Here is a 21992-nt window from a genome sequence, read left to right as displayed (position 1 = left end):
GCCGGAGCCGGAAGCCCGGCGGGGCGGGCCGTTTGATGTAGGCCGCTGGCAACCGGCCGCCGGTCCTCTTAGGAGGATCCCAGATGCCAGCCGAGATTGTTTTTTGTCTTGCCGTTTTAAAAGCGCAGGGCCAGAGAGTCCACTGTCTCCCTCTGGGTTATCTCTGCCGAGAGGGAAAAAAATCAGGAACAGCCCCTTTGTTCCTGAGAGCGGAATAGGGTTTCCATTTGCCGTCCGCCGGAATGCGGGCTTGTGGGCCGGTGGCGCGTAACAGGCGTGTTTGATTATTTTTTAAAACTCTTTACGTACTTTCCTTGTTCCAGCCGATTATTTAGGCTTTGTGCAGCGTTTAGCGTTTAGACAGTTCCTTTACTTGAGAACATCTGTAGGGGATAGGAGAGTGTCCTTTTTTTTTTCACCTTATAGAAAGCTAGATGCTTCTTTGCTCTGTGGTTCAAAACTGGGCAACGGACAGTGACCACCCCTACGAAACCTTTCGTGGAGAAGCGGAAGGGAAAATGTGCTTTGTGAGGATGGGAGCAAAGACTGCCCCAGGCTCTGTGGAATTCATACCAACTTAGCACCAGCTCTTGATCCTCACAGTAGTCCCAGGAGTAGGCAGAGCACGGTCATTGGTGTTTATCAGAACTGGAGCTCTGGGATATAAATAGATAGTTTCAGGCCCTGCTGTTCTATCCTCCCAGCCGGGCCTCCCAGCTGAAACAGAGCTTCTTCAAGGGGGGCCTGCTGCTTGTGCCCATGCCATGCTGTGTTCACATGGGCTCTGTGACTGGGGTTAGAATGTTCTCCAGCACCGGATACTTTGCACCTCCAAACATGCTTTCACTCTTCTCTCAGGGGGCCCTGCAACAACTCTGTGAAGTAGGTCTGTTTTATGGGTGGAAAAAGTGAGGCATAGAGTATTTACCAAAGGTCACAAAGTCACCGAAGCATCACAAGTAAGAGTGTGAAGTAAAAGGTAGAATAATACAGGTAACGACTGGACCACAGAATCCAGTCATGCTTTCGCCCTTCCCTGATGTCACTAAACCATGCTTTTAGGGGCTTAAAAACCAATTCTTGTTGCCTAGCCCACCACTCTGTCCTATCCTTTCATAAATCAGAGCCTAACTTCTGATATCGGAAATAACTTATTTCTGTCAAATGTAGAAGATGAAGCTGTTACCCTGAGTGACCATCATGACAGAACAAAACCACGAGACCAGACCTCATTTATGGATAAATATATTAGCAAATAAATACATTTCTCAACATAGTGCCTGATTCAAGCGTCTTTCTGTCTGGTTCAGATATAAATACCCATGTGGGTGCCTAGGTGCTAGTTCCCCACTGACTTTGAGGGAAGAAGTTTCCCAGGTAGGGTCCTGTGCCCACTTAGCTCCCACATTCACATTCCAAATGGGATAATGCCTGAGGAGCCGGCAACAGTCCAGCTGCCCTGGGGTGAATGTTACCCTCAGGAGGCTCCTCAGCCCTTGCCCACTCGGGTACCAGCTACCTGGGCCAGATGTCCTGCATGCACAATCTCTTGCATGCACACCTTCCTGGGTGCCCCTGGCCTGTATGGCTTATCATGGGAAGCTGGGCCTTGGATTGGAGCCATCTAAACCCAAATGTCCCACTTTGCTTTTCCTGTGTTTTCCCCTCTTCCTCATCCCTGCTCTGAGAGAAAACTCCCAGGGAGGAATTCGTTGTTGTCCTTGTTCAGCTGTAATTCTGTCTTTTCTACCTTCGTTCCATCCTCCCTCTTCTAGATGCAGTCTGGCAGAAATCCTCTTCTTTCCACCTACTTTAGGACTTTGGGTAATCTCCAGGAAAGAATTATTCCCTCCCCACTATCCCCGCCCCCAACCCCCAGAGGAACTGGGGCTGCTGGAGTGACGAGGGAGTTTGAAAGTCGGAGGCTTCATCCCAGGTTCTTCAGGGCGCAGTACCACTTTAGGGACAGAACTCCACACCCTGGCTTCCCAGAGCCTCCCCTCTGACTTAATATAGTGGATCTGACAATTAAGGACAAGAAGGGAAAAACATTCTCCCTTATGCACCAGGGCAGGTACTGCCTGGAGAAGCTGCAGAGCCTCCCTTTTTAGGGCTCAGGGCTCACCTATGTTCCCGATCCTTTTGCAAAGAAGGGAAATGATAAAAGCTGGGGTTGCTGCTGATGCGGCAGCTTTACCGAGGAGTCAAAGCTGGTGTGCAGGACTCACCCAAGAAAGGAGGTAAGAAGGACCCATTAGCAGGTATGCACATGAGACTTGGGATGAGGAAGGCCTGCTGGGCCTGGGGAAAGGAGCAGCACCTTTATAACACCTGTCTACCCATATCTAGCTTCCTGTTCTCAAAAAACAGCCTTTAAGGGAGCCAGCCCACATAGGTAGCAGCTGGTTGCCTGGCTGGACACAGACTTGCCGCCCTGCAGATGCATTCTGCACACAAGGTCCAGAGCTGGGAGCAGGGAACACCTGCCACCCACCATCACCACTCCTCTTCTGGAGGTTCCAGGGAGTCTGGCAAAAAAAGAGGGCTCTTTTCTGAGGTCCTTTCTTCTCTCAGGAGCAGGACTTTGTGCCAGGTAGGGCCCGAGTCATCCGAAGCATGCTCTTAGTTGGAGCTAGGTCTGAGCATCTCACACAGCCTGTTCACACAGCTCCTCAATCTCCTCCTCTGAGCCTGCATTTAGAGAGAGGGGAGGAAAGAGGTCACTGAGGGTCAGGCCAGCCGCCTTCCTGTCCCACCTGCAAGACAGTGTGGCTGGGAGAGAAGCACAGAGAGGGAGGAGCAGGGAATGTGTCCAGAAGGGGCAATTAGACTGAAAGCTGGGAGGGGCCCCAGTTGGGATACAGGGGAGAGAGAAACAAAAAAGCTAAAGAAAGAGAAACATATACAGCAACCAGTGTGTTACAAATACTTACTATTCGCTCATTAACCCAATAAATACTTATTAAGCACTTGTGAATCTGGCCTGTTACCATGTGCCAAATAGAAGAATAAGCAGGGACCTGATTATCTTGTAGGAGAGGTGTGCATGCAAAGGGAAATTATGTAGTGGGACAGGACTGGATCATAAGACCTTTCCTGGAAAGGGGACAGATCATGTTCAAGTGGAGCAATCAGGAAGGGCTTCCTGAAAGCGAAGATAAATGAGCTGGTCCTGCAGAAATAGGTAAGAACTGGATTTATGGGAATAGGAAGGCAGCAGGATCGTCTGGGTTATAGGGACTGCAAGAAGTGTTTACTAGGTTTGGCTAAAGCATGGGGCAGGGGAAGGAAAGGGGAAGAGTAAAAAATAAAGTGGGGGGCGCCTGGGTGGCTTAGTCATTAAGCGTCTGCCTTCGGCTCAGGTCATGATCCCAGGGTCCTGGGATCGAGCCCCACATCGGGCTCTCTGCTCGGCGGGAAGCCTGCTTCTCCCTCTCCCATTCCCCCTGCTTGTGTTCCTGCTCTCGCTGTCTCTCTCTCTGTCAAATAAATAAATAAAATCTTTAAAAAAAAAAAAAAAGATAAAGAAAGTGGGGAAGGAAGGTGGGGGCTAGTTGGTGCTAGAGCTTTGAAGGCCAAACCAGGCTCAGTTTTTCTTTACTGAGGAGAAAACAGAACATGTGGAAATTTCTGGACAGCTTATTTGAGGAAGATGAGCCTGGCAGCAGCAGTCAAGCAGGGTCACTGTACGTGCAGGGCCCCCCTTCATGGCGCTGTAAGAGGGGAGGGAAGAGCTAGGAGGCTCCTGCCTTGATCTTTAGGCTGCATCTAAGACGTGGGCAGGGGCCATCAGTTCTGAAGGAGAAGGTAAAAAAGCTCTCAGGGACAGAGTTAACAGAACCTGGCACCGACTGGATTTGAGGAGCAGGGAAGAGGGAGGCGTCGAAACCAGTTCTAAGTACGGGAGAGGTGGTGGTCTGGCTCCAGCAGCCCTGAAAGCACACATGTGACAGGGTCCGAATGGATCGTCAAACACATGGCCAAAGCTTGCTTTGCATGGCTCCATGGAAGCCATGATTTTCTCTACTGTAACTGTGTACATGCCTCTGACCCCACAGACCTGGATCTCCTGGTTGACAAGTTCCATGTCCTCAGAGCCTAGCCTGGAACCTACCCCATAGCAAGCATCCAATGCAGGAAGAAAAAAGGAGGGAAGGAGTGAATGAATGAATGATAACAGCTCTAGGTCTTGACTGTAGGGTTCCTAGACTGTGAGGCCTTATATTTCAGGACCTTTGGGTTCCCTTTTGGGGTGCCTAGTGATAGCTGTAGGCAAAGAGCTTTGTCGTCCACACCATGGGAGACGATGAGAAAAATGGGGAGGGGTGCTCTGGAGGAGGAAGAGGAGCATTTGAACAAAGAAACACCCAGTTAAAATTGAGGGTTTACATTATCACAATTGGTTGTAATACAATTATCAGGGATGCACTGAGGCCCCAGGAAAATGAGGTTGGTTTTATTAATAACGGTGCTTAGAAGGAAAGCCTTAGTTGTTCTTTTACCCCAGAGGGAGAGGAGAAACCCTAAGGACCCACAGGGATGCTGGGAACCACCCGTGACCTTTTTTTCTTTTCTTTTCTTTTCTTTTTCCTTTTTTCTTTCTTTCTTTCTTTCTTTCTTTCTTTCTTTCTTTCTTTCTTTCTTTCTTTCCTTTCTCTCTCTCTCTTTCTCTCTCTCTCTTCCTTCCTTCCTTCCTTTCTTTCTAATCATTTACATAGCTCTTGTCATATGGCCTAGTGTTATGGATATCTGCAATTATTTCTCCTACAAGACCTCATATTGCCCAGGATTATAGCTATCAGTAATTACTTCTCTGTGCTCTCCTCAAGAGCAAGGAACACTTGTTGGCCTTCTTTGTATTTAAAGCTGATAACTGGGGACACCTGGGTGGCTCAGTCAGTGAAGCACCTGACTCTTGGCTTTGGCTCAGGTCATGACCTTGGGGTCATGGGATTGAGCCCCACGTCAGACTCTGCGCTCAGCAGGGAGTCTGCTTGAGTATTCTCTCCCTCTGCCCCTCCCCAGTCTCTCTCTTTCTCTCTCAAATAAATAAATAAACCTCTAGAGCTGATAACTGTGTGCGCAGCTTTACTAATTATTACAATATTGAAACACTTACATTGGAGCTGCTGCCTCAGACCACCTAGGTGCTTTCTGATGTTTCATCCACACGGGCGCTTCCCCTGAGCCCTCCCTCTGGTCTGGCAACTAAAGGACTATCAGCGGGCAGGGTCACAGCACTTCAGGCGCCATCCTACGCTATGCCTGTTGTTCAGTATTTTGAATGCTGCCCCACTGCCCCCTTCGCAGCCTCTGTCAACCCCTTGTTGGCTGACTTCCCCCAGGCTGCAGTAACCTCCGGTATCCTCTCCTCACCACACCCTCCTCCCCTGAAAACTCACCAGGCTGGGCTGGCGGCACCTGGCAGTGTGGGTAAGGGCATGGCCTGCCCTCTGGGGTGCCAGAACTCCATTCGGAAGGCCCCTCTCTGGGTGGGTGCGGTCCGAGGGACTGGCGTGGAGTCAGACACAGCCACACCGGCTGTGAACTTGAGTAACAAGGGCCTGGGCTTTCTGGTAGCAGCCTCCTGTCCAGGCCTGGAGGTCCAAAGATCAATGGGTGGGCCTCCGGGGACCAAGGGTATGCCAAGCTGGTACTGTAGTGCGGAAAAATCTGGCAAGCTGGGTGTGCAGTCAAGTCCTGGGGCCGAGAGGCTGGGGTGAGCTCTGAGAGGCCCCCCCGCCTTTTCCTCTGTGGGTGTCGAACAGGGAGGCTGGATTTCTGCAAATGGAAGAGGCTGCTGGGACTGGGGTTGGTGGCATCAGCTGGGCCTAGGGCCGCCTCCACGAGGGCCCTGGGCCATTGTGGGTTGGGGAGCTGCCCCGAAGGGGCAGTTGGGTTGGATCTGGCAGCTTGCTGATCAGGGGAAGGCGGCTCTGGCTGGGGCTGTGTCCGAGGAATGGCAGGCCTGGACTGGGGGACCCCAGTTTCTGGGCCAGGCTTCCGGCCGTGCCACTGGCAGCGTTTCTTGTAGTGGTGGTGCTGGTGGCGGTGGAAGTAGACGTGGCTGGAAACCTGGGTTGCCCCTGTGGGCACCACTGAGTCCAAAGACCGGGGCCGAGAGGCCACACTAGGCTGAGTCTCCTCCCCCCGGGGCTCCCCTTCCGGGCTGCAGTATACCAAGGGGTCAAAGTCACTGCTCAGGGAGCTGCGGAAGGTAGAGCTGCTGCCGTGGATGCCCTGCAGACTGATGTCTGTGCAGTTGACCACTGAGTCACTTGAGGAGCCGTGACAGGGCCCCGAACTGGAGTCACTGGCGGGCCCATCTGCCATGTAGCCACTGCGTTCTGTGCGGTAGCTTTCTCCAGAACCACTGCTGTCATGAGGCCTGGCCCAGCGTGGGGTTGCTGGGCAAGCAGAGGGGTGCTGCGAAGTGCCTCGGGGGTGGCTCGGCCCCCAGCCCTGTGCATAGGGGTGCTGGGCCACTGCCAGGCGCTGCTGCTCCCCCGGAGCCCTGGGATGTGCAGCTCTGGGGAGGCGGTGGTGCCGGGGGGCCGCACCTGGCTCCTGGGACGTTAGGAAGGGACCGGGTCGTGGGGGCCGGGCCACTGCACTCCGGGAAGGGCCCAACAGGTAGGCAGCAGGTAGGTGGTAGTGGGCATGGCCAGGATGCTGGCGAATGAGGTGGAGTCTCCGGCCTGGTTCCTGGTAAGATCGAGAGGGTCCCAGGGACTGAGAAAATGAATCTCCCTCTGGAAGAAAGAACCAAGAGCATAGGTGTTTGAGTCCACAAACCTGTGGAAGGTGGCAGCACTACAGCTATTCGAGCCACAGAGCCTGCATGTTCAGTCAGAGTTGGGGGACCGGTTGCACTCCTCATCTGCCTGTGCCCTGGGATGCCCCGTTCCTTCCAGTCAGTCTCTCTCCCCGGGAGTCCACTCTGCATGTCCATCCCTGCTCCTTCCACCAGCCCATGTGGGGCTCTTTCACTCGGGGCCACCAGTGGCCCGTAGTGCCCCTTTGGGTAAATTAGAAAAAGGCTCTTTCCTCAAGATACTTCACTTTCGTCTTTTAGGAAATTTTCATACTATCCTGGTTTTGTTAGAACAAGATACTTTATTGCCAGAAAACCAGAATTATAAATACACAAACTATCTAGGTGTAGGATCAACAAAGTTGTGATGAAAACACAAACAATTTTTAAAGTAATAAAGAAGTCTACGATGTGAATGGTAGACCCCTTCATATGAGGCTCTCTTGAGCAGCGCACAGCTTAAAGAACTATTAAGGCAGACCTGCTTTCTCCTCAGCTTCAAGGCAACACCCTTCGTCAGAGGGCAGCCTTGTCCTAGACCCCTCTGGCTGCACACAGGGGACTGCTTGGCCCACCTCCTACCTACGATGTTGAACATGCAGAGAGGGCAAGTCCGATGCTGATGTAGCCAGGGGTCCACACACACACGATGGAACTCATGGAGGCAGGAAATGACCCGTAGCTCCTGCAGAACACAAGGGGGTCCAAACCAAAGTTATCTGTAGCTACAGCAGTAGAACCAGGCCTCCCCTTCTTGCCATGACCTTCTTGTAAAATACCACATAGTAGAATAGAAACGGTAAGGGCTTTGGTGTCAGGTAAGCCTGGATTTTGCCACTTAGCTGCATGACCTTGGGCAAGTTCCTTAACAGATAGTTTTCTGCTCCAACATGAGGATAAAAACTGAATCTACCCCCACCGCGCATTGTCGTGAGGCTAAAATGAGATCATGCATCTACAGTACCCACTGCAGAGCCTGGCACGCGGACAACACTCAACAAGGACTAGTGCCTTTCCCTGGAAGACCAGGAAAAGAGCCAGACCTCAGGGCTGTCCCCTCCCTCTGCCTCACGCAAGATACACAGGACACAGGTGCAACCAGAGCACGTGCAGCGGCCTTCAGTGCCTCACCTGGCCTCCCCCGCTCCAGCTTCCCTCCCCAGCCCGGTCACGGAGGGCAAGCACGAGGCCTGCCTTACCTGGCCCTCAGAGAACTCCTCCAGGCAAATGGCACACACGGGGGCTGAGCTACAGCTGCTACTCGAGTCTGGACACTCAGCCCGAGCCCTCCTGCAGCTGGCCCGGTACCTCCTGGTGGCCAGCTGGCTGATGGCCCAGGCTGTTCGCTGCTGAAGGGGATCCTGGGAAGAGGGGTGGGGCTCAGGATAGGGCAAAGGCTCCTCTCCCCTCACCCCTGGACCTCGGTCTGTACTCGGTTCCCACCACCAGTGAGATCACATGGCCGACTGACTACCCCTAGGAGTCTGTCCCCTTCAAGCTCATACGTGGCTCTGCCAAGCCAGCCAAGTCCTCCCACCCCACCCCACCCCATCCATACCATCAAGCTTTCCTTTCCTTGATGGCCCAGGAGAGGTTTTTCATAGGCCTATCAAACTGAATTTCTAATCCCATTAACCACCCAACAACACACCCATCCTCCCCCCTTAAAACCTAAGTCAGATCATGGTACTACTTCTGCTCAAAATCCTCTAGTAGCTCCCACTTCACCAGAGTGAAAAAACACAGTCCTGCCAATGGCCTCAGCACTCCAGCAAACTCCTGTCCTCACCTCCTGCTCTGCCCTCTCACTCGCTCTATTCCGGGCGCATGGCCCCCTAGCAGTTCCTCAGACATACTGGGCACACTTGTGCCTCAAGGCCTTTGCCTCTACTGTGCTTTCTGTCCGATCACGCTCTCCCCAAATATCTGCACATCCGACCCCCTCCCCCACTTAGGGTCTTTCCTGTAAATGCCACCCTCACAATGAAGCCTTCTCTGGCTTTGCTTTTAATAATTAACCCTGTCCCTTTACATTCCCTCTTCCTTCTTCTATTTTATTTTTCTCTCTGGCACATACCACCATCCAAAATACCACATAGATAATTTATTTTGTTTATTGTCCATCTATTCCTATTAGAATGAAAGCTCCCTGAGGGAAGGGATCTTTTTGTTCACCGTGCTATCGCCAACGCCTGGAACCGTGCCTGGTCCATACTAGGAGCTCCCGCTATTTGCTGAATAAATAAATGAATGGGCAAACCTATGTGGAGGGGCTGCTGGAGATCAACAAGTCAGATGCCAGGGTATTTAGATGTAAATGATTTCAAGAGCATAAGGGCACCTTCTTTCCTCCCTTTTCCCTTCCTGCTCTTTACCCTCCCACACTCAGGAACATGCCCACTTCCACAGGGAGCCCGCCCTGCTCACCGGCCTGCTGTGGTGGGGGCGGCACCGGATGCGCAGCACTGAAGCCAGGATGACCACAAAGATGGTGCCCACCACTGTCAGGAGGATCCACACATCATAATCTGGCTAGGGGAGTGAGAAGAGATGGAAAGAGTCATACTTCTGGAAGGAGCCGGGCCAATTTGAGAGAAACTCAGGTGCCGAGGAGACAGAGAGCTAGAGGTCCCCTTGAGTCTTCCAGCAGAGGGGATTAGGTGGGGAGGAACATGCAGGTGGGGCTACGTGGTCCCTCTCTGCCCACGGGCACTCATAGGAGAGGGTCCTCCAGATGTCAGCTTCGAGAGATACTATCTGAAGACCCATGTGCTTGGGGAAAAGAGGAAAGGGACTCCCCTGCAGAGTGGGAGCCTCCCAGTGACCAGCTGGGTGAGATTTCTAGCTGGTGGAGAAACACCAGCCAGGGCCTCAGGGGCTGGGGGCCAGGGTTTCATTCTGGCTCTGCTACTCTGTGCTATGAAACCACAGAGCTGAAGACAACTTTACAACTCAGCTGGCCTAATCTATTCATTCTGCAGATGAAGCCTGGAGGGGGAAGAAACTTGTCCAGAAGCACATAGCTGGTAGATGAAGTTGAACTGTAGGATTTCTAAATTCTCTTTGGTTCCAGGAGTCCAAGGGCTTTTGATGGGAGTCGCCACAGGACAAAGTGGTGGTGAGGATGCGTGCTAGGGCAGGGTCTGGAGACCTGGCGTGCTTACCCAGGTTGGGGGCTCCTTCAGCTCAATCCTAACGTGGGCCTTGCGGTTCTTGTACACAAACTCCATCAGCTTCTCGGCGTCCTTACCCCAGATCAACACCACCGGCCAAGTCAGCCCCAGGGGCTGCTGCAGCTGCAGGAGGGAAAGTGCCCGCAAGGGCTGCTGTGTCCTGACATGTCTTTCCCCAGGTGACTTTATCTCCCTCCATCCAGCTCCCTCCTCAAACACCCCAATGTTCCTGGGTACCTGCTCAGCAGCAGCTCGATCCTCCGTGATGTCAAAAAGGACAGCGCTGGCTCCTCGCTCCCCTGCCATCCGGGCCTGCAGAAACACACAGCAGAGGTCCCGCTGGGGTCAGGGGAGGACACAGCCCGTCCATGCCCTGGCCTCACCCTCACACGTCTATCCCTTCCTAGAACATTGCGTACACCTTATCTCTGCACACTCCTCTATGACACATGCAAGGGGGCAGTGGGACTAGGATCCCTGTCCCGCCCTGAGCTCACACAGCTCCCACTGCCATCAAGGACAACATTCAATCCTTCCTTTTGTAATCAAATAAACCCTTAACAAGGATTTAGTAGGTGCCAGGCAGTGGACTAGGCTCTAGAGCTAAGGACAAATAAGACATCTCCCTGCCCTCAAAGTACCACAGGTCTGCCTTCACTAAGAGCTGTGAGAACAGAAAGCAGGGAATGACCAGCACCCCCAGGGAGTGGGGAAGGGTGACCAGTCCCCAGTACAGAGAGAGAGAAGGGGAGAAAAGACAGATGGAGAGCTCCTTCAGAATAGAGCTGGGCTTTCCAAGGTCCAACCCTGCCTGACGAGAGGAGCCTGCAGGGCATCCCCCAAAGGCCTGGGACCCTGCTGCCACCCAAGGTCTCCATGGCAGAGCCCCAGGCTCAGCCTATTTCTTGGTGTATCTCTCCCTGCCACACTCTAGTTTGTCAACACGTTTCCTGGCTCCAATTCAAGGACTTAATGGGGTCCCCATCCAGTGTTTTGTCCCTGCGCCCCCTCCCTGAGGTGGCACTGGAGATTCAGTGGGGAGGGACCTGAGGGGCTGTTCCCACAAGGGCACAACTGTGCGTGCGTGCGTGCTTGCCAAGGCTCCAAGAGCAGGCGTGGGGCAGCAGAATCTAGCCAGGCAGGCAGAGCAGAGCAGAGCAGAGCCAAGCCAAAAAGAGAAAAAAGGCAGGAATCTAGCAGCTCTGGGTGTGGGGTAAGAGAAGGGAGATAAGAGCAAGGGCTGGGTGGAGGCATAAGGGCAAAGGAGCAAGACAGATGTTACCTTGCCTCGGCGTCGGGCCGCCCTGCCCAGCACCACCACTCGCCATCCTTTCTCCCCAAAGCCCACGCTCATCTTGTAAGGGTATCAGGCTGGGACCTCGTGCCCCTGGGGGCCTGCTGAGTCTTTGGGGCTGGGCTGCAGGCACTGAAGGAGTTAATCCCTCTGCCAGCAGCAGTGGCAGGCGGAGGAGCCTACTCACACGCTCAGGCCTTTGATCTCTGCTTTCCTTCCCTGGGGAGAGCCTGTCTGGGCAGGTCTCCTGCCTGGCAGGCCCAGGGAGCGGCTCCTGGCTCCTGCTCCTCACTCCCCAGGAGGCAGCAGGGACCAGGGGGCCCCTCAGAACAGCCTACAGGCAGGGGAGCCCTGGAAGGTGGTGGAGACACTCTAGTGAGGCCCTGTTTGGGGTCAGGAGGGTGACTTTCCCCCTTCCTCCTTCCCTCCCTCCCCGAGTTGCTGAGGAGCCCGGCTGGACCATTGAGCAGCACCCAGGCCCAGCCCAGGCCCAGGTTGGCCAGCCTAACTGACTGGAAGTTCACAGGACTCCAGAATGGAATTGCTGAAGAAATTGAGACGTCTTAGCCTTCGGTGTCCTCCTGCCCACTTACTCCCAGGAAGTCCAGCCCAACTAGGGGACCCCAGACAAAGAGAAGCTCTCCAGGCTTCAGAAACCCCCAAGCCAGGGTACAGGAGCAGCCCCAGAGGACAAGGAGAGGGGCTCCCACTGCTAATGTCACAGTCTAGGACTTGGCCAAGGCATGGGGAGGTCACCCCAGTAGTGAAAGATTTGACTCCTGGATCTCGCATGCTGCCAAGTCCTCATGTTTCTCATGCCCAAATTGAGACCCTACACCCAACCCAGCCTGGAAGAGCATGAGGGAAGGGCACAGTCTTCCTTCTCCAGAGATTTTCTTACTTTCCCCAGCCCCCCTCTCTTTGAAGAATTGGGGTAGGAACAGTGGAAAGTAATTACCCTGATGTTCAAACACCCCAGCCCATTACAGCCCATAATTACAAAGTTGTAAAAGAGATCAAAGAGAGCATACTGGCCAACAGGGGAAACAAACAGGACTTTCAGGCAGTGGGTACCTGTGTCCAGAGTTCTAGGAATCAAACAGCAAGACTTGGGGCCAGATGGCAGCCCACACTCCAGTCTATCTGCACCCAAGGAAATGGGAGAGAGGGAGAGAAAGAAGCACTTCTTGGGAGACTGGAATCTGGAAGGTAGAGAGGGTGGGTGGGCCCTCTGCATGGGAAGACTGGGCTCTAGAAAAACAATAAAGAGATCTCTTTGGGAGCTGCAAAGAATCAGCCAGCCCCCTTGCTGGCTGCCCACGGCCTCTAGCCACCGGAACCAGTACACTGCGGGAACTGTACATGACGCTCTTCTCCTCTGTGGGCTGTAGGTTTCCTCTCTGGACACAGTGACAGTCTCTGTCATCTTCTCCTCATCAAAGACTGACCAAGTACCTACTGTGCCCAGGGCACCAAGCCAGGGAAGGCCAGGCCCTCTAGAACAACTCATCATCTAGTTGTAGAGACAAGTCATATACATAATATAATGTTGATAACGTTCTAGAGTACAAATGAATGAAATAGGCCAATAGTTCACAAATCTTTCTTCACTGCAGAAAGCCCTTCCCTCCACTCCCCCTACCACACACACACACACACACACAATCCGACACAAATCTTCAGTACACAATAAAAGTGAGCTGAGTTTGAGGATGGGGGTGGAGTGAAGAAAGAGCCTTGGTTTTTCCCTCCCCTAAAACCTGGTGTGTAAAGCAGACAGAGACCCTGACAGTGTGCCAGAAGAGAGGGAGTTCTGCCCCTAATGGGCTAGCTGGGCTGGGCCAGGCAGGAAAGATTCAGTAGTAGAGGTGGAATTCACCTGGGCTCAAAAGCAAGGGTAGGAGGAAGGAGAAGGGATATAACCTATATTGAGACCCGCTCTGCCCAGACTGCTCAGGTTTGAGTCCTGAATTTGCTAACAACTATTAGCTGTGAGACTTTGAGTGTGTCATTTAACTGCTTTATGCCTCAGTTTTCCTTTCTGTAAACTGGGGATAATAATAGGACCTACTTCATGGGGTTGTTTTGCAGACTATATAAATTAAACCACATAAAGCCTTATAATAGTACCTGGTACATAATTAGTGTCCCTTAAGTATTAGTTATTGTCATATCAGCTATTACTACATGCTTTGGGTACATGAGTTCATTTACTCCTCAAAACTCTATAAGACAGTCCATCCAGTTTTGAGTTGAGAAAACCAAGGCTCAGAGAGACTGAACAACTTGCCCAGCATCACACAGCTGAAAAACAATGGAGGCAGGATTCCCACTCAGGACTTCAGTCTTCCAAGTGCCTGATTACCAGGTAGTGGTCTCTATGGTAAGAGAGGCAGGGCCTTGCCTCCAGAGCCAGGTACTTCCACCAGGTGAAAGGCCACTGCTCTAGTCCAGGCATGAGGGGTTTAGGGCCTGGGTAATCACAAGGATGGCTGTGGAGTTGCTAATAGAGAAACAGAAACCAATCTGGATGACTAGATAGGCGGGGGTGTGGGGGGTGGGGGGCAGTGACAGGAATGGAAGAGTCCAGAAAAATTATGGTGAGGGTTTCAGAGAAGATCAAGAGAGGTGCCAATGAGAGAAAAAACCCAATCTTGTTAACTATAAAAGCATGGGATGTTGATGACAATAGTAATAATTGTGATCCTTTATTGAGTGATTCCTATGTGCTTGGCATGGGGCTGAGAGCTTCTATCTGCACTGTCTCATTAAGTCCTCATAACTATTTTATGATGTAAGTGCCATTATTATTCTGCTTTTACAGATGAGGAAACAAGAGGCCCAGAGAGGTGAGCTAAAATGTCCAGGTCACACTGAGGGGCAGTGGAGATGCCCGGCTTCAGGCCCAGGGCTGTCTAGCTCAAGAACCCAAGCTCTGTTGATGGTGATGACACCACTCATACTAATAGATATTCCTGAGCAGAGCTGATTGAAGTCAGCAGTTTTCAAGCTTTTATCGCTAAAACCCACCTTTCCCCTATGCCTCCCATGAGCCATGTATTTTTTATTTTTTAATTATCTTTAAAGATTTTATTTACTTATTTGAGATAGAGAGAGAGCAAGAGAGAGCATGAGCAAGGAAGGGGCAGAGGGAGAGGGAGAAGCAGACTCCCCGTTGAGCAGGGAGCCCGATGCAGGACTTGATCCAAGGACCCTGGATCATGACCGGAGCCAAAGGCAGACATTTAACCGACTGAGCCACCCAGGCACCCCGAGCCATATATTTTTTTTAATGTTTCACCAAACTAACTGCATTTATTATGTACAATTTATTTTCCTATGAGATAACTTGTAACCAAAAGCAACAAATATTTTAGTTAAGCTTGTGGGACTTAGGAAATCTTGGAAGTAGCTCAGAGACCTCCATTACTACCTTCACAGACCTCCTTTGGGCCAGAGGACCCCAGGTAGGAGCTGCTCGGTGAGGTCAAAGGATGAGGCCAAAGGATGAGGCCTGAGGGAAGCCTTGGACCTGACCTGTTGGAGAACTCCGGGCGAGAGCTCGCCCACACAAGACGAGGAGAAGCCCCGCCCACCGAGACGAGAAGCCCCGCCCACCGAGACAGCGAAGAAGCCCCGCCCACTGAGACGAGAAGCCCCGCCCACTGAGACGAGGGAGAAGGCCCGGGCGAGGAGGCTGAGGAGCGCGTGCGGGGGCAGGAAGCACGAGTGGCGACCGCAAAGGCTGTGGAAGAAAAACAGGTCCCAGGGCAGCAGCCAAGGCACTTCTTCTGAACCCCTAATGGTTTTTTGTTTCTGTGTTTGTTTTAGCTCAGGCACTATTTGGTACTTGACATACATCATTTTTATCCTCACGATGATCACTGGGGTAGAAAATAAAAGCTCCATTTTATGGCGGAGGAAACAAAGGCGCAATACGGCACAGTGCTTCAAAGAGCACCGACCACCTGCTCCTTGACTCCCGAGCCTCTGGGCCCGTGCCTTATTTCTCCCCCAGGAGTGGGCTCCTCCAAGGGCCAGAGGAACCTTCCCGCGTGGAGGGCATCCTGCCGTGGCCCAGTGTTCCCAGGTATGGGAAATCATACGCTGCTCTAGAAGAACAGCAGAGCCTCTCTGAGCCCTTCTTCCCCCATCTCTCTCCACCCCCCACCTCAGCATCTCACACACACACAGGCGCGCACGCACACTCTCTGCCCTCACACTCATCCTACCAAACACTAGGCGCTCATCTACCAAATGAATAAATGAATGACATTTGCCCATATCCTGTAAAGCAAGGGAAGTGAAATAGCCAAAAGCAGGGTAGCTTCAATCTAACAAAATCCTGCTACCATTAAGGACCCACACGGTCTTTTTTTTTTTTTTTTTTTAAGATTTATTTCTTTTTTGGGGGGAGCAGAGGGAGAGAGAATCCTGAAGCAGACTCCCCACTGAGCGCAGAGCCAAATGAAGGGGGGGCCCACGTGGGGCTTGATCTCACCACCCCAAGAACATGACCTGCGCTGAAACCAAGAATTGGCCACTTAACGAGTCACCCAGGTGCCCCAAGACCCACACAGTCTTGCACAGAAACCATGCTCTTCCCTCTTCGAGGTGTATCCTGGCCCCCATTTCCCACATCCCCACGTGGCCCCCTTCTGCATCAGCAGGGCCAGCCTGGCAGAGTATCTTCACCCACAGGGCACCTGGATGGCTCAGTCAGTAAGCGTCTGCCTTCGGCTCAGGTCATGATCCCGGAGTCCTGGGATCAAACCCCACATCAGGCTCCCTGCTCGGCGGGAAGCCTGCTTCTCCCTCTCCCACTCTCCATGCTTGTGTTCCCTCTCTCGCTGTGTCTCTCTCTGTCAAATAAGTAAATAAAATCTTTAAAAAAAAAAAAAAAAAAAAGAGGGGTGCCTGGGTGGCTCAGTCGTGAAGCATCTGCCTTCGGCTCAGGTCATGATTCCAGGGTCCTGGAATCGAGCCCCGCATCGTGCTCCCTGCTCAGCGGGAAGCCTGCTTCTCCCTCTCCCACTCCCCCTGCTTGTGTTCCTGCTCTCGCTGTGTCTCTCTCTGTCGAATAAATAAATAAAATCTTTAAAAAAAAAAGAAGAAGAATATCTTCACCCACGTGTGGGGCCACATTCAGAATCCGTCCACAACCCTGCCCCCCTTGGTGGGCTCGCGGAAGAACGCAGGCTGTTTCCTCGGGACTCCTGGCTCAGGAAGCAGACCTCAGGAGGATCAGGAAACCCCCAGGGGGATCTGGTCCTGAGCACAATAAGCAGGCGCGCTGGCTAGGTCAGCTTCCTCTTTTACCACACCGGGGAGCTGGACCCCTTGCCCCACGACGACCTGAGTCTGCCGCACAGAATCTAACTACATTCTGGCTTAGGTCACCATGAGAATCTTCTCATATACATTCAGTGTTCCCAGCCAGAATGGGAGGCAACAGGGCAGGGAGATTAAAAGCCCAGGTTTGGGAACTAGAACAAAGCTTAGGTCAAATCCCAGCTCCACCCCTTCCTAGCTATGTAACCCTTGCAAGTTACTTAGTTTTCTTTTTCTTTTTTTTTAAAAAGTTTCTTTATTTTTTTAGTAATCTCTACACCCAAGGTGGGGCTCGAACTCACAACCCTGAGATCAAGAGTTGCATGCTCCACTGACTGAGCCAGCCAGGCGCCCCAGTTACTTCAGTTTTCTGACCCTCACTTGTCTCACATGTCAAATAGAGAATAAAAATGTCTAGCTTTCCTGATCGTTGCACAAAGTAAACGAGATAATATAGAGAGAATCTGTCCCACCTGGCCCACGGTCAGCGCACAGAGTACAGTAACATTAGAGCAGGGATCACAAATACACATGTTCACAGGGCCTCTGAGGTAGCAGGCCAGGGAGGAGTGCGGCAAACCGGAGAGCCCAGGCTGTGGGGGAGGGGGCAGCTGCCGCCAGTCCCAGCCAGCCCTGCCCCATGGAAATGCGGAGCCCCCCCCCCCCCCCCCCCCCCCCCCCGCCGTTCGCCATCTTGGAGGAAGAATGTGAACTGTTTACGGACAGGGCAACAGCTTCTGTTTCTGCTATTCTTGCATATGTTCAGGTAGTATTTCTGAGAGGTGGAAAAGCCCTTCAGCTGACCCCTCCTTGGTCTGACGCTGGGCAGGAGAAGGGGTCTAGGAACTTCCAGGTGATGGGGGAGGTTATGGGGTGGGGAGCATGCCCTAGATGACAGTCAGAAGGTTCTGCTGGTAGATGGTGGTTGGTGGGGAAAGGACGGGGGCCTGAATTTCCACCCCTCTCAGACCCGTCATGAGTTAAGAAAACCTGAGTGAATTGGGCACATCACTCCTAGGCGACAAGGGGACAGAGAACAAAGGGGCCTCTCGCAGCCTGGAGCTGGGTGAAGTTCAGAGTGTGTGTGGGGGGGTCAGGTGTGAACCCACCTTGCTGGCCAGGGACAGGCAGGGGCGGGGGGCCCGTTGGGGACTCTCCAGCTTGACGATGCTGATGAATCCGGGCTCCAGATTGTCGTCATCACTGGCATTGCACAGGTACAGGGGGTGGGACTGCAGAGACAAGGAGAGAGAGAGAGGTTAGGGAGGCTCTAGGGGATAGCAGGAGGCAGTGGGAGCCAAGCACTTGCCCACTGTTCCAGGCACGGACCAGGCAGGTCTCCTCCTAGGGCTATGAAGGAGTGGGCCTTCTTATCTGATGGCCTCACAGGAAGCTAGTAACCATCAGGTGTCATTTCAGGGGCGCCAGGGCCAAGAATACATGGAGGTGGGGGGGCAGGTAGGCAGGAGGGGTGTCCAAAAGGGGGACCTCCATGAAGAGTCTGCTGCAAAGCCACTCCAACAACCCTCACACTGCCCCAGCCTCTCTCACCTCCTACTTCTAACACGTGCTCCAAAGCCCCAGGCTAAGAGCCCACGTCAGTACCTTCAGAATCTTGCCTTCCCTCCGTGCCCTCCCAGGGCAGTGCTGGGTGCTACCAGTGCCTCCTGCCTCCTCGGGGTGCCGCCTGGGATCCCCATCTCTCACGTGGCTTGGGTCTTCTCACTTGGTGCTGCCCCTTTCCTCTCAATATCTCCCTTTGCCCCTGCCCTGGGCCCATCCTGAGATGAAGCAGGGCACGGGAAGGGAGAAGACCCTACTTGGGGATGAGGCTTGGCCAACAGCCTTGAACATCACACTTACTAGGAGCTCGTCCTGTCCTCAGGAATGATGCAGTGGAGAGGAGCCAGCCCAGCGCCTCTGCTCTGAGGGTGTGGCAGGGCCAGTCCAGGACCCTGTGCCCCTGGCCCAGTCGGTGCGGAGCAATGGGGCCGATGTGTGCTGACAAACCAGAGGATCCCCTCCGCAGAGGGACAGGAGTGCCTTTCTGTGTACTCGCTTGTCATTCAAGGTGCCTCAAACGCCCACTTGAATCTAATTTTCCCAGAGTGCTGTGAGAACAAAGTATGATTTATTTGGCCCTAGATAATGCTATGGGCCAGAGGTTCCTACGTGGTGGAAATGCAGCTGCAAGAAAGGGGATTTTATATGACGGAGGTGCCCATACTTCCCTCTCTGCTGCTGCAGTCTAAAGGACTTCCAGAAAGAACCATCAGAGGAACCAGACAGCATTTTGAATTTATGAGGATGTTCTGAAGATGACAATGCCGCTGATGGATTTAAGAGCGTGGTGACTTTCTGAGGGCACTTTCATGCTATTTCTTCTCACTGTGTCCCTGCAGTCCCCTGAACATAGTGGGTTCTCAAACACACACACCACCTTGCTTTGAATTCTAGCCTTGTGAATACACATCTTTGGGCAGGCGGTGTTGAGATGGGAGTGCCATTCTTGCTCCCAGAATTTAAGGAGTACTAGTCTGGTGGTGACCAAAGTTTAGTGTGGGAGAAATGTTACACACATCCCCCCCACCAGCCCCCGAAAAAGGCCAGGGCCCAGGTTGTTCTCACTTCAGTGAGTCTGTAGCCCTGTCTCAGCAAGTCCCATGAGCCTGTCTATCTGCCCATTTGCCCAACCGGGCATCCCTTCCTTTCTTCATTCTACCAACACTGAGGGCCTCCCTGGTGCCAGGCACTGTACCATCCACGGGGGAGTCAACAATAAATAAGATGGAATCTTTGCCTTAGAGAAGCTCAGAAGACAAGTGTACAAACACATTGTATTGTGATGTTATGACGCAGGTTCATTCAAGGGCCTGTGGGAGGACAGAGTGACTTCAGTGCTCCCTTGGGTACTGAACAGGTATGTGCTCACCCACTGGATCCCCAGGAAGGGGGAAGGTACATTCCTGGCAGAGGAAGCAGCCTGTGCCCAGGCATGGAGGCACCAGCAGGGGGCTGGGAGGGACAGCAGGCAGTTAGGTCTGGTGGGGAGGGGAAGGCAGGAGATGAGGCTGGAAAGGTCAGCAAGCACCAGACCAAGGAGCAGAGACTACAGATTTGCATCTGAGAAGGAGCTCCCAGGTGCTGATAGAAGACTGTCTGGTGTGGTGAGGAGGCAGAAGTCAGCTATCCCAACAGAACGAAAGGTGGCGGATCCTCCTTCAGGAACGACAAATTGTAGCCACGGGCGTCTACTGCTTTGCTTGCTCCCCTACCACGACCCATGGTCAGCTTTCTTCAGATAACTCCAATACACCTCTCACTGGCCAGGGAGTCAACTGAGGGGGATAGTCACCTCAGAGAAGAGTTGTTTTTAGAGAAAGATGTGCAAATATTTAACCACCACTCTGCCCCCAGACCTCTGCAGAGGGAACCAGCAGATACAAAGCAGTGCTATATTGTAGGAAGCCTCTGATGAGATGCAGGAGAAAAAAACTTAGTGTCAGAGTCACCAGACTTGTCTGGTCCTGAATGAAAAGCTATGGAAGAGGGAAGGGGAGGAAATTAGCCATTATGCCTCTTGCATACCAGGCCCTCTAGATGTTATCTCACTATGAGGTAGCTGTGATCATCCCCATCTAAAGAAGAGAATGAAGCTTGAGGCACAGGGAAGTGAAGATCACACAAGATTAGAACCCAGCTCTAGCGGACTCCAGCCTCTGGACTCATGTAACTCCAAATGAATGCAGAGTCAACCCTCCATTGTTCATGCTAATGATGATGATGATAATGCTAGAAACGACTGTCTCCATTTTAAAGATGAGGAAACTGAGGCATTAAGTGGTTAAGTAACCAGCAAGGAAGAAGTCAAACTTTCACTATTTACAGATGACATGATACTATATATAGAAAACCCAAAAGACTCCACCAAAAATCTGCTAGAACTGATACACGAATTCAATGAAGTCACAGGATACAAAATCAACGTACAGAAATCTGTTGCATTTCTATACACCAATAATGAAGCAGCAGAAAGAAAAATTAAGAAATCAATCCCATTTGGGGCGCCTGGGTGGCTCAGTCAGTTGGGTGTCTGCCTTCGGTTCAGGTCATGATCCCAGGGTCCTGGGATCAAGCCCCATGTCAGGCTCCCTGCTCAGTGGGAAGCCTGTTTCTCCTCTGCCCTTGCTCGTGCTCTTTCTCTCAAATAAATAAATAAATAAAATCTTTAAAAATAAAAAAAGAAATCAATCCCATTTACAGTTGCACCAAAACCAACAAGATACCTAAGAATAAACCTAACCAAAGAAGTGAAAAAGACCTGTACTCTCAAAACTATAAAATGCTGATGAAAGAAACTGAAGATGACACAAAGAAATGGAAAGACATTCGTTCATGGATTGAAAGGACAAATATTGTTAAAATGTCTATACTACCCAAAGCAATCTACAGATTCACTTATTCTTTTTTAAAGATTTATTTATTTGACAGAGAGAAAGAGTGCACAAGCAGGGGGGAGGAGCAGAGGGAGAGGGAGAAGCAGGCTCCCCACTGAGCAGGGAGCTCAATGTAGGGCTGGATCCCAGGACCCTGAGATCATGACCCAAGCCAAAGGCAGACACTTAATGGACTGACCCGCCCAGGTGCCCCAGCAATCTATAGATTTAATGCAATCCATATCAAAATACCACCAGCATTTTTCACAGAGCTAGAACAAACAATCCTAAAATTTGTATGGAACCAGAGAAGACCCCAAATAGCCAAAGCAATCTTGGAAAAGAAAAAGAAAGCTGGAGGCATCACAATTTTGGACTTCAAGCTCTATTACAAAGCTGTAGTCACCAAAACAGTATGGTACTGGCACAAAAACAGACTCATAGATCAATGGATCAGAATAGAAAACCCAGAAACGAACCCACAACTATATGGTCAATTAATCTTCAACAAAGCAGGAAAGAATATCCAATGGGGGAAAGGAATGTCTCTTCAACAAATGGTGTTGGGAAAACTGGACAGCAACATGCAAAAGAATGAAACTGGACCACTTTCTTACACCATACACAAAAATAAATTCAAAATGGATTACAGACCTAAATGTGAGACCTGAAATTATAAGAATCCTAGAAGAGAGCACAGACAGTAACTTCTTTGACATTGGGCACAGCAACTTCTTTCTAGATATGTCTCCTGAGGCAAGGGAAACAAAATAAAAAATAAACTCTTGGGACTACATCAAAATAAAAACTTCTGCACAGTGAAGGAAACAATCAACAAAACTAAAAGGCAACCTACAGAATGGGAGAAGATATTTGCAAATGACATATCTGATAAAGGGTTGGTATCCAAAATATATAAAGAATTTCTAAGAGAAAGAGAGAGA

At 51.7% G+C, this 21992-nt stretch overlaps 1 protein-coding gene across 2 annotated transcripts in view; it reads right to left on the bottom strand.

Annotated features, from left to right (window-relative positions):
* Positions 1-572: 572 nt before the first annotated feature.
* RNF43 (ring finger protein 43) overlaps positions 573-21992 on the bottom strand; it is a 62951-nt gene continuing 41531 nt past the window's right edge. Inside the window, exons 2-10 of one of the 2 annotated variants that reach the window (XR_010408748.1) lie at positions 17722-17844; positions 10225-10299; positions 9979-10110; positions 9242-9346; positions 8014-8175; positions 7397-7499; positions 5403-6752; positions 2495-2691; positions 573-656 (exon numbers count right to left, since the gene is read on the bottom strand). Coding sequence is in view for 1 of the 2 variants with exons in the window: in XM_045889243.3 (XP_045745199.2) it covers positions 2648-2691; positions 5403-6752; positions 7397-7499; positions 8014-8175; positions 9242-9346; positions 9979-10110; positions 10225-10299; positions 17722-17844 (2094 nt within the window). In the remaining variant the exon portion in view is untranslated. Of the gene's footprint in view, positions 657-684; positions 2692-5402; positions 6753-7396; positions 7500-8013; positions 8176-9241; positions 9347-9978; positions 10111-10224; positions 10300-17721; positions 17845-21992 lie in introns of those variants that run through there. The other variant, XM_045889243.3, reaches the window with a different exon arrangement.

The sequence above is a fragment of the Mirounga angustirostris genome, unplaced genomic scaffold (genome assembly GCF_029215605.1).
Source record: "Mirounga angustirostris isolate CCGP_5_RB_7025 unplaced genomic scaffold, mMirAng1.0.hap1 SCAF_17, whole genome shotgun sequence".
Lineage (NCBI taxonomy): Eukaryota > Metazoa > Chordata > Mammalia > Carnivora > Phocidae > Mirounga > Mirounga angustirostris.
Note: the sequence above shows the minus strand (reverse complement) of the source record. Positions and strands in the feature narration are given on the sequence as shown.